General features: G+C 45.1%; 1 protein-coding gene across 6 annotated transcripts in view; it reads left to right on the top strand.

Moving 5' to 3' along the window:
- The first annotated feature begins 2838 nt into the window (after positions 1-2838).
- CEP128 (centrosomal protein 128) overlaps positions 2839-12624 on the top strand; it is a 181036-nt gene continuing 171250 nt past the window's right edge. For 4 of the 6 annotated variants that reach the window (XM_035107853.2, XM_035107862.2, XM_060272451.1 and 1 more), the window contains exons 1-3: positions 2839-2994; positions 10751-10897; positions 12328-12414. In XM_035107853.2, coding sequence (XP_034963744.2) covers positions 10757-10897; positions 12328-12414 — 228 coding nt within the window. In that variant the 5' untranslated portion in view covers positions 2839-2994; positions 10751-10756. Of the gene's footprint in view, positions 2995-10750; positions 10898-12327; positions 12415-12624 lie in introns of those variants that run through there. The other 2 variants (XM_060272461.1, XM_060272464.1) reach the window with 1 other exon arrangement.

The raw sequence follows: 12624 nt of genomic DNA on the forward strand, positions 1-12624 counted from the left end.
AGCAAAGCAGGCCATGGAGGCGGCAAGGCACAATTGCAATTTCCTGCAGGCAGTTCCACTCAAGGGAAGGCTTCAACAGTTTTGTGCCATTCATCTTGCTCTTCCCATTCAACCTCTTCAGCTTTCAATGAACTTACATGAAGGATAAAGTATTTATCAAGGGAGCAGCTGGTTAAGACCTATAAGTGTCTTTCAGCCCTAACAATACAGTGCATCCTCCTTTCAGCTCATCTTTGCTCTTTTTAGAAATGAAATCCATCAGAGAGAAGTGAGGCCTTGCAACAAATCTTGCAATGTGGATATTTCTTGTCCAGTGCCTCTTCTGGGACACTCTCATTATGTTTCCCCTATCACCTGGTTTTCTGCCTCCCTGTACAGGAAGATAAGCCCACTGATGTTTCTCTGTTGTGAACCAGTTGGGCATATAGCATGGGTATGGGGGCTGGATCCAGCCCAATCACCTTCTAAATCCGGCCCGTGGACGGTCTGGGAATCAGCGTGTTTTTACATGAGTAGAATGTGTCTTAAAACGCCTCTCTGGGTTACTTGTGGGGCAAAGGAATTTGTTCACCCCCCCCCCCAAATATAGTCCAGCCCCCCACAAGGTCTGAGGGACAGTGGACCGGCCCCCTGCTGAAAAAGTTTGCTGACCCCTGGCATAGAGGTTAGAGTGTGAGAACTAGGACCCAGGAGGTAAAGGTAAAGGGACCCCTGACCATTAGGTCCAGTTGTGACCGACTCTGGGGTTGCGCACTCATCTCGCATTATTGGCCGAGGAAGCCGGCGTATAGCTTCCAGGTCATGTGACCAGCATGACAAAGCCGCTTCTGAGCAAACCAGAGCAGCACATGCATAGCTGCCAAGTTTTCCCTTTTCTTGCGAGGAAGCCTATTCAGCATAAGGGAATTTCCCTTAAAAAAAGGGAAAACTTGGCAGCTATGCACATGGAAGAAGAGAAGAATCCTTGGAAAAGACCCAAGAATCCTTGGAAAAGACCCATGTTGGGAAAGATTGAGGGCACTAGGAGAAGGGGATGACAGAGGACAAGATGGTTGGACAGTGTTCTCGAAGCTACGAACATGAGTTTGACCAAACTGCGGGAGGCAGTGCAAGACAGGAGTGCCTGGCATGCTATGGTCCATGGGGTCACGAAGAGTCGGACACGACTAAACGACTAAACAACAACAACAACAACAACATGCACATGGAAACACCGTTTACCTTCCCGCTGTAGCGGTTCCTATTTATCTACTTGCATTTTGATGTGCTTTCGAACTGCTAGGTTGGCAGGAGCTGGGACCAAGCAACGTCACAGGGATTCGAACCGCCGACCTTCTGATCAGCAAGCCCTAGGCTCAGTGGTTTAACCACAGCGCCACCTGGGTCCCTAGGAGACCAGAGTTCAAATCCCCACTTGGTCATGAAGCTCACTGGGCAACTTTGGGCCAGTCACTGCCTCTCAGCCTGACCTCCTTCACAGGATCGTTGTGTGGATTAAATGTGGAGGTGGAGAACTGTGTATGCTACATCGAGTTCCTTGGAGGAAAGGTGGGATACAATAAATAAAATACATGGAAGGTGCACCTGGATGTAGAGAAAATTCTTTGGCAGAGGCATCCATGCAATTGATGTCTGAAAATAATTGGGCCTTTTTGGCGCTATTATTATTATTGTGCATATGGCTTCTACATGGTTTACACAACTATAAAACCAGTCCATAAAACAATTTTAAAGCATGACCATTAAAACACAGTTAAAACAGTAACATCACAAGACATTCAGAGGAATGCTTGCCTAAGCAGATGTGTCTTCAGGAGCAGGCGGAATGCCAGCTTCACAAGAAGCCCCGTCCACTACACAGCAATGTATTTGTGTTGTTATAATGTTGCTGAACTACAGTCTTTATATTGTAAATTTGGGGGAGAGAGATTAGGCTATATGATTCCTGAGTCCCTTCCAATTCCTGGATGCAGCGAGGGTTAAAATCTAATGGTGGATCTCATTGTTGAATTAGCAAGGCAAGAGCAATAATGCATGGGTGGTTAGGGTTTAAGAAAGGAAGTTGCTTTGTGGAGAAAGTCAAAGGCCAGGGCAAGGGTGTGGTGGGGCTAGAAGCAGGCAGAGAAGCCTGAGAGTGAGAGCCATTCTAGATTTTTGCTTGAACCCAAAGCTGTGGCAATGCGAGAAGAAAGCCCTTCTGAGCCCCTCCATCATAGGCTCAGGTCGTGTATATGTGCCAATAAACCATATATCCTAAAGCAGTGTTTCCCAAACTTGGGTCTCCAGCTGTTTTGGGACTACAACTCCCATCATCCCTAGCTAACAGGACCAATAGTCATGGATGATGGGAAATGTAGTTGAAAAACAGCTGGAGACCCAAGTTTGGAAACACTGTCCTAAAGACACCACAGTCTCTGCTGTCCCTCATTCCACGGAAACCGAAACCCCTGGAATCTCGCACCGCTCAGAGCTTGGGGTGGCGAGCAACAATAAATTGCCTGCGTGTGCTGCTTCCAGACTCAAATCACACCCATCGACCCATTTGCTTGCTCGCTCCTCTTCCATCGGAATTTGAGCGCCTGCTCCTTTAAGAAGTGGGCGCGGCATGCCCTCGCACAGCCGCCGCCGCCGCGCGGCTACGCTGGTTTCCCTGGTCGCGGGCGTGGAGCGCCGCGGGCCGTTCCCCGGAGAAGCTCCGGCGCGGGGCCTCATGGGAAACGTAGTCCCTTCTGCCCTCCACTGTCGAGGCGGCTGGCGGCGCTGCGAACTACGACCCCCATGATGCCGAGCGCCGCGGGGGCCCTGGCGCCCTGAGAGGCCGCTCTTCGCCCGGTGGCAGGGCGGCTAGTTCAAGTTGCCATAGCGGCGGGGTGGGTGGAGGAGCCGGCCGGGTGCCGGGCGGTTGGAGCTAGAGGCGTCCGAGAGCCATGCCTCGGCCCTGAGACTGGACGCAGGGCGGGAGGGTTGATCCCAGGACCGAAGAACGGGAGCCCGGTGAGAGAGATCTGTCTGGGCGGGGGTGGGGTGCTTCGAACCCGGGGGTGGGATCTCCTTGGGCCGATGGGGGTGGGATCCAGTGCCTGGCTGCCCATGGTGACAGTGGGGTGCAGGTCTGGGGGTGGTTGAAAAGTTCAAGGGGGCCTCTCCTCTTAACGACTATTGTGGCACTTTCGAAAAGGGTCGCAGAGTCTGTGCATGAAAAATAAGCTTTGCCTGCCATTTGAGGTGGCTCAGAAGTCAACTGAAGGGGACAGCTGCGGTTAAGTTTCTAGTCCTCTGTGTTTTCCAAGCGCGGCAAGATCCTATTCTGGGCAAAAAGAAAATAGTGATCCCTTTTCTTAGGGCAGCTGCCTACCAGCTGCATCTGGTGCGCAGGCAGAGACCCTCCCTGCCCGCAGACTGCTCTCGTTATCTCTCGCTTGGACTACTGCAATGCGCTCTACTGGGGTCACCTTTGAAGGTGACCCGGAAACTACAATACAGAATGCGGCAGCTAGACTGGTGACTGGGAGCGGCCGCTGAGACCGTATAACACTGGTCCTGAAAGACCTACATTGGCGCCCAGTGCGTTTCTGAGCACAATTCAAAGTGCCTCGGTCCTGTATACCTGAAGAAGCATCTCCACCCTATCGTTCGGCCTGGACACTGATGTCCAGCACCGAGGGGCTGCTGGGGTTCCCTCACTTCAAGAAGTGAGATTACAGGGAACCGGGCAGAGGGCCTTCTCGGTGGTGGCACCCGCCCTGTGGAATGCCCTCCCATCAGACGTCCAGGAAATAAACAAGTACCTGACTTTTAGAAGACATCAAAAGGCAACTCTGTTTAGGGAAGTTTTTAATGTTTGATGTTTTGTCGCTTTTTAAATATTATGTTGGGAGCTACCCAGAGTAGTTGGGGAACCCCAGCCAGAGGGGTGGGGTATAAATAATAAATTAGTGTTATTATTATATTACAGTATTAGTCATTGCAGCACAGCAGTGTGGTGCTGTTTTAACATTTTTGGCTTAATTTGGCGTGGAGTCTGTTTTCTCCCTCACTCCAGGCCCTATAGCCTTGACCCATAGGCCTGATGGGGGGTGGGGCTGACCAGTCATCTAGTTCAGTATTGTCTGCTCTGTGGTGGCTCTCCGGGATTTCAGTTTCTCCCAGCCTTGTTCAGAGATGTCAGGAATTGAACCTGGGACCTTCTGCGTGCAAAGTGGATGCCCTGCTACCTCTTTCACCTACTAGTAAGCCCAGTTAAGGTATGTTTCCAGGGAGGGCTGCAATTCTGTGTGCCCATAGTTAGGAATATGCCCGACTGAAGGCAGTGGGACTTTCAGCTTGATGCTGTGCTTCTGAGGTTTAGCGACTTCAGATGACAATGGCCAGTTATTTTTCTCTGGCTTGTGTTTCAAGGAGACATAGGGATTGGGAAATAGGGATTTCAAACCTGAAGAGCAGTTTAAGCGGTTTATACAATGCACTTTCATTCATTCACACACACACACACACACACACACACACACACATTAATATTCAGCATGGTGTGAAATGTACTTTTGCAATATGATTTTGGGGTGGGATTGTGTAGTAGCTCTCTGTGGTAGTTGCTGTGCTTCCCTGTCACCTGTCTGTAGCACATCCTCTCCCCATATGGAAGTCTGTATTGTAATGTTTGTGAGGAACAGGTCTCTGCCCTTACAAGGAAGTTAAAAACATGAAGTGTGTAGATAATTGCCCTTGAATCGGGGCAAGCTTTGCACCTATGGTAAGAAGGGAAAACCCTTCTGTGAAATAGAATGAAATGAGGATTGATCAGCGAAATGGCAGATTTCTGATACTGCACAATCTTCTCTGTCTGTATGAAAGGCTAAGAATAGTACCGTATTCAAGTTGTTTCATCACATCCCTTTTCAGTGGTTCCTCTGTGGCTGCATAGAAAGTTTCTATGTTGGGCTTAACATTTTTGAGCTGCTTGTAATTTAATCGCAACGAGGTGCAATATGGACTACAAACGGGTTTCCACGCTGTGGTGTTGTCAAAAACTCTGATCTCTTTTTCCTTTCTCCCTATTTTTTTCAATGGTTCTGTTCTGTTCAACTACATTGACTTAATTCAGTGAGGGTTAAGCAAAAGCTACAATGTCACAATTGTCACCAAGATCTCTTTTTGACTCAGCTTCCTTTTCCTGTTAATTTCAGGGTAGAGAAGTTGTGGCTTGTTGCAACTGTTTCATCGCTGTTCCTCAGGCAACAGGCTGAAAAATATGTGCCGTGTTTCTGATATAAGCGCCCTGCTTTCTTTATTCTGTTTATATATGTAGCTCAGTATAGCTTGACCAGGGCAGATACTGTGTCTGCAGAATTCATAGAATCATAGAGTTGGAAGAGACCACAAGGGCCATCCAGTCCAACCCCCTGCCAAGCAGGAAACACCACCAAAGCATTCTTGACATATGGCTGTCAAGCCTCTGCTTAAAGACCTCCAAAGAAGGAGACTCCACCACACTCCTTGGTAGCAAATTCCACTGCCGAACAGCTCTTACTGTCAGGAAGTTCTTCCTAATGTTTAGGTGGAATCTTCTTTCTTGAAGTTTGAATCCATTGCTCCGTGTCCGCTTCTCTGGAGCAGCAGAAAACAATCTTTCTCCCTCCTCCATATGACATCCTTTCATATATTTGAACATGGCTATCATATCACCCCTTAACCTTCTCTTCTCCAGGCTAAACATACCCAGCTCCCTAAGCCGTTCCTCATAAGGCATCGTTTCCAGGCCTTTGACCATTTTGGTTGCCCTCTTCTGGACACGTTCCAGCTTGTCAGTATCCTTCTTGAACTGTGGTGCCCAGAACTGGACACAGTACTCCAGGTGAGGTCTGACCAGAGCAGAATACAGTGGTACTATTACTTCCCTAGATCTAGATGCTATACTCCTATTGATGCAGCCCAGAATTGCATTGGCTTTTTTAGCTGCTGCATCACACTGCTGACTCATGTCAAGTCTGTGGTCTACCAAGACTCCTAGATCCTTTTCACATGTACTGCTCTCAAGCCAGGTGTCACCCATCCTGTATTTGTGTCTTTCATTTTTTTTTGCCCAAGTGTAGTACCTTACATTTCTCCTTGTTAAAATTCATCTTGTTTGCTTTGGCCCAGTTGTCTAATCTGTTAAGGTCATTTTGAAGTGTGATCCTGTCCTCTGGGGTAGCTCCTTGGAAGCTTTGTCAGGGGTCTCTCAGGGAGAAGATCAGTAATGGTATTTCCCAAAACTATAACTTTCCTGCTTCAATACTGATCTTCCCCTGAATTTAGAAGTGTGAGGATGGTTGGGTGTGTTTTAGATGTTCACATGACAGCTTAAGATTGAAACAACTAACCAAGGAAGCAGCAACTGGGGAGCAGAGTATACACTCAGTTCTAAGGCCTGTGTCATTGGCCTTCAGCTGATCTAAGAGCATGATCTAAGGTGGGTCACAACAGCAGCACTACCACTATACAAATATATGTTTAAAATTAAGAAAAAGCTTTCCAAGTGCATGGTTGTGCTAAATATGGGTTCTGGAATTGAAAGGATTCAATGTGCAGAGGTTCTGTGATAGATTTTCATAGCTACGTCAATGTGAAAAGTGTTCCGTAATGAGATAAGTTAGAAAACGGCTGATCAGAGCAACAAGTGTTTGTTTGCCTGGGAGGAACTTGTTCCTGTTTTTATGATGCTGTTTTACTTTTTTTTAATTATACTGCTTTTTAATGTTAGTTTTGTATACCACTCAGGGATTAAAAATATATATATTAGGCAACCTAGAAATTCTTAAATAATTACTGCATATGTGTGCATGTTTGGGGAACGAGGCAAGCATTGTTTTTAAAAAGACTTCCCCCCAAACTGTTCAAAACACTTTTTCTTAAAACAAGAGGAGCAGTAAAAGAAAACTTTAAAGTGGTTGGGTTTACCACCACAAGTGTGTGTTTTAAGTACAACTAATGTAGAAGACGCCTAACTCCTTGTGTACAAGTTCTATTACTGTATTGTTTTATCACTTTTTAGTATATCTCTGAAAGATGTTGCCTTAGGTCACTCATCTTTCAAAGATCTGCTAACTAAAATTAACTTGTGAGCTTTTGAGGACTATTGGAAATAGAAGAATGCTAAGGATCCATGGATCTATTAGGATGCAAGAGTTGTTGTTTTTTGCAAAAATTAAGCCATAAAAATGGTTTCCACTTAGTAACTTGCTGAGGTATGTATAAGATTCATATAAATACATAGTAGAAAATTGTCTTTAATTTTGGGATGAATGTTTCCCATTCAGCCAACTACTTTGTCCTTCTTCTCTTTTCAATGCTGCCCTTGGCAGTGACTATTAAACAAGCCTTTCTTTTTGCTCTGTAAGAAAGTGGCTTCTCTTTAGAACTGAGCTTTTGCTGTTGGGCTTGCTGTACTAAAAATAGCAGTTTTTAGAAGCTTGAATATATGGCGCAAGGTTGGTTGCGCCAGTGAGAAAATACGCAGGACTGGCTGTACGTCTGGCTGCACCAGTCAGTACATGATCTTAAGCATGTGGCACAGACTGGTTACATGTCAGGGCAATGGTTTTAAGTTCAGCATTCATGCCAGGACAGTTGTTTAAGTTCTGAATTTGGCAAAGCTAAAATCAAAGAAGCAGCAGCAGAAAACTGTCCCGGATGAACGTCTGGAAGCCATAAGTGAGAGCTTTCCTCCTTTGCCATCAAAAATACACAATGGATAGAGATGAATCCTACATGCTACCAGAGATTTTCAGGAACAGAGCAAAACAATCTGATTGAGTTCATATCATGACAGACCAGGAGCAGAAAATAGGATAGTAGCAGAGTTCCCAACACAAATGTATAGGGATCGATTGTTCTCTTGCTATCACCCATATGGTTACATCATTTTTATAGAGATCTACACACCTGCAGGGTGAGAGAAGGAGGTGAAGGTGCTCCTTCAGATGCTCTTACCTTCAGGGCTTTGGAGAATGGTAACTGGGAAGAGATCCTTATTAGTGATGGCACGATGTCTGTGGAATCTTCTTCCCAGAAAGCGTAAGGGAGGTGCCAGGGTGAAACATTTTTATCCAAAAGGGTTTTAGTGAATACTGTGCGGGGTAGATGTCGACTGCTTCTTTACTGTTCTGCTTCTATCAGCCTCCATCTTTTTTTTCTGTTTTAGGAATAAGTATTCCCTTTTTACAGATGGATGGATGGAGTTCATTTTTTTTTTTGAACATACTTTTTATTAATTTTACAAAATACAAAAAAGCAAAAAAACGGTACATACTTAAACCCCTTTTCCACCTCCTTCCTACCCACCCACATGGGTCCTCCCCTGCCACAGAAGTATCCCATGTATGTGAACAGTCAGAGATGGTCCATTTTATGCTTGGGTTTCTGTCCTCCCCCCCCCTGACCCCAAAGCCCCCCCCCCCGCCACCAGGGAGCTCCAGCAAACCAGGGCAGTACGCAGGAGGACATCCATCCAACCATCTATTGTCATACCCAAAAAAAAGAGAAAAATAGAAATAGGAAAAAAGGGAAGAAAAAAAAAAAGAAAGGGCGAAAAAAGAAAAAAGAAAAAACAATACAAAACAAAAAAATTTTTTCTTGCATTCATAGTTGTAAAACCATATTTTGTGGGCTTCCCCTCCCCCCCCTTCCCCGGTTTTCATCCCTTTTTAATCATCTGCAACAGTTTCTTACTTTATAAAAATACACCTTTGCATCTTATACAACTTATAAATCAATTGTTAACATTTTCATCTAATATTCAAATCACTGAGAAATCAAACTCCCATTTTCTCTTCCCGTGCCTAATTTTTTGTTTTTTCTCCCTCTATAAGCCTCCATATTTTCACATTTTCCAAAATCCATTCACTTTTAAAACTATAACTATTCTCAATTTAACCTTACATCCCCGATTGCCGGCTCCACCCCCCCAATCCAGCAAATTCCAAAATCAGCAGACCAGTTATAAACCTGTTAATCCATCCTTAATCACAACATCACTTTCCCTTCATCCCACCCCCTGTTTACAGTCTTTTGCCATCCAGGCCACCATACAGGACCCCTGGATTTCTTCTCTTCTCTGCATATTTTTTCCTTCTTCCCTGTGGGCGTTCTGGAGTTCCAATAATACCAATCGTGCCCCCCTCAAAAGCAGGGCACTCCATCCAACTTTTTGTAGAGTAGAGTCATCATTTTTTTCGTGGTGTGCTTCATTTTGTGTTGAATCATCACAATCCTCATCTTCATCTTTTCCTTCCCCATCCTTGTCATTCTCACATTCATCTTTTTCAGTGTCAAAAGCTTCATCTCCTAAAAAATCATATTCCGCCATCACCTCCTGGAATTTTTTCTGTAACTCTTGCCGTCGTGTCTCCTCTTGACATAACTCTATTCTTGTTTCCCACATTAAGGTCAAAACAGACCGCTGGAACTCAGGGGAACACTTTTTTGTTGACATATTTCAGTCCTGCCAAGGTCAAAACTTGTCACGTGGGGTGGAATATGATCACAGTTTATTTTTTCGACTCCATTTTAACAAGCTGGCTGCATTCTTCAAGTCTTATTGACAATAGAGTTCGAACTCACATTTCACAAACACTTAAGCCAAAAAAGAAATTCCACAAAGTCCAGAAATACAAAGTGAAGTAAAATTTGACTTATAAATCCTGACAACTCAGTGGGTTGTCTGGGCTGCCGGCTCCCGAGTGGAAAGACAGGTTTTTTCTTAGGCTGTACCTCTTATTGCAGGGCAGTCATAAACCGCAGTCTCTCTCCCCTTTTCACCCTGCATCAAAGGGGAGATTCTCTTTGATGCCTTTGAGGGATCCTTTGAATTGTAAATCTTCTGTTTATGGCTTCGGGTTTCTATTTACTGTCTCTTTTGTTGCCGTGGGGGGGGTGGCTTCCTCTTTTCTCCCCTCTCTCCCAGATCCAAATTGTTTTATAATAATCCAAATCATGAGATTACTTACAGTCTTTTCCAATCGTTTTATTTTCGGAAGAATCCAGCGCTCTCCGCCTTCGGCTTGAAGCTTCTCCCTGCTAGAATAACGTTGCCGCTCAAAATGGCCCCCGCGACTTCTACCCTCCTCGCTCCGGAGCTCTTATTAGAGCTAGCCGAAGAGTTGGGGAGTCCGGTTTGGGTCTGTGCTGAGCAAATTGCCCTCGGGACGCCCTTCCCGAGGTTCTAAGGGGCGCAGCGTCGCTCTCGCTGCCCTCCCCACTCCTAGCAGAGACGGGCCGTCTCGGAGACGAGACGAAGCCCCGCCGATCGACGCTGGCGCTGAATCCGGAAGCCGGATGGAGTTCATTTTTTATGCTGTCAATTGCTTTGAAAATTGTGAACGTAGAAAAGTGGCATGTAAACTTAAAACATAGAAACAAAAAATATTGTAGGGGTCTCAGTCTGTGTATTGTGTTTGATAGAAGGTCATACCGTGCTCCTTCTCAACTCTTGTCTTGGGTTAAACTTTACTGTTTACTTCGTTCCATAGAATTTATTGGGAGCCAGTGGAAGTAAAGCCATCCCCAATCTGCTTATTCTCATCTAGGCTTTTGGGTTTTTTGGTATAATGCCAGAGTATGATATTTTGGGACATTTCGCTTGCCTGTTATTTGTTCAGTCATCCATACTCTACAAATGGTTCTACTGTTTTATTTCTCACTTGGTTCTGAAAAGTAGCTAATAAGTAATTGAAATAACTAAATGTCAGGGGCTGTTGTTGCTTTGTTTCTGAAGATACCAATGGCCGATTCATCCAGCGAATCTGACAACTTCCATCGTAGAATTGGGAGACGTGGTCCTATACGGGCAACCAGAGTCCGAAATCATGGTGGTGCTGAAGATGTTACAGAGAAGATCCATACTTTAGCAAGCACATTACAGGTTGCTAACAGCACTACATTTTTCAAAGCTTGTTTTTATGTTTCTTGTGCAAAGATAAGAAAGGGCTTCAGATCCCTCCACTGTGTCCCATGTCTGGGGGCTGTATCTGTGAGAAATATTGCTAGACACTTTAAAAAGTTTGGAGCACGTTTTGGAATAAACCAGAGAAATTGCTGCAGTTATTTATGTTTGCTGTTTAAATGTCATGTTGCATTGGCACAAAATCATCTGGGCTACAGTCCAGAAGCACATTTACTTGCTAATAAGTTCCACTGATATCAGAAAAATATCTGAGAAAAAATATATATGCATAGAATCAGCGAGTAAGGCTATTGATACTATTATAGCATATTTCTGCACCAGTCCTTAGCTGACCTTCTCTGTATATTAATAATCTTGAGATGAAGTGATGCTGTACCTAATATTCTACACATAGTGCCTTGTGAACACTGTGACTCCCCCCCCTTTTTTAAAAAATATGGGTGATAGTCAACAAAATCTTGTGCTAGTGCGACAGGCTTTCCTTGCTCCCCCGGTATGTTCCCTGCACCACCCCTAAGTCTGCTGTGGTGGGAACCCTAGAACAGATTTGTGGGGCATATTGAGGGAAGAAGAGAGGGGAGACCTTGTTGTGCTAGGTAGCAAGTAGAAATCCTTGTGCTGATGGAATGTTCACTTTTGTTCAGTGTTGAACACACATACACACCCACACCCACACACCATATGTATATATGGTATCATAATGTGAGCTTGTCCTTAGCCATGATTGTTGGATCAGAAACCTGCTTCAGGAATTGCATGTGCTCTTTCACCTGGAGTGCACATTCCCTTCCTGTCATCCCTCACGGACCCACACGGTTGGGTTATCCACATCCATCCCCCATAAGAGCTGTCTTCACGCTGTCGCCTGTGTTCATGAAGGACTCATAGAATCATAGAGTTGGAAGAGACCACAAGGGCCATCCAGTCCAACCCCCTGCCAAGCAGGAAACACCATCAAAGCATTCTTGACATATGCCTGTCAAGCCTCCGCTTAAAGACCTCCAAAGAAGGAGACTCCACCACACTCCTTGGTAGCAAATTCCACTGCCGAACAGCTCTTACTGTCAGGAAGTTCTTCCTAATGTTTAGGTGGAATCTTCTTTCTTGTAGTTTGAATCCATTGCTCCATGTCCGCTTCTCTGGAGCAGCAGGAAACAACCTTTCTCCCTCCTCTATATGACATCCTTTTATATATTTGAACATGGCTAAGGATATGAAGCCTGTGTGCATGTTTGGATAGGAAGCCTCTATTCAGCATTTTCAAACACTAAGGTGCCTGATTTGGCATTAAGCAGAATAGGAGAAGTGGCACAGGTATACAGGGGGGTAGTGTTTGTGGTTGAGGTTTTTCTTTTAATGATGTTTTCTTTTCCCATGTTTATCGTAAGGATACCAATCGGAACCTGAAACATGTGGACCAGATGCTGGGCCAGTATCGAGAATACAACAATGAACAGGCAGAAGCAATTGCAAATGTGAGCTGCTGTTGGTAAAATCTAAACTTATCAGCTTATGCCCCTAAACATTTTGCTGGATGCATCTTCCTATTCACTCCCCAGTGTCTTGTGATGGTGGGCTGGAACTGTAGCCAACTTTGATCTGCTTTACTCTTTTAGGTGTGGGTGGTGGAGGAAGGCTGTGGTCTGCCAGGCTGCGTGGCAGACTTGTTCTCTTTTTGCTGTCTT

The sequence above is a fragment of the Zootoca vivipara genome, chromosome 1, assembly GCF_963506605.1.
Source record: "Zootoca vivipara chromosome 1, rZooViv1.1, whole genome shotgun sequence".
NCBI classification, from domain to species: Eukaryota; Metazoa; Chordata; class Lepidosauria; order Squamata; family Lacertidae; genus Zootoca; species Zootoca vivipara.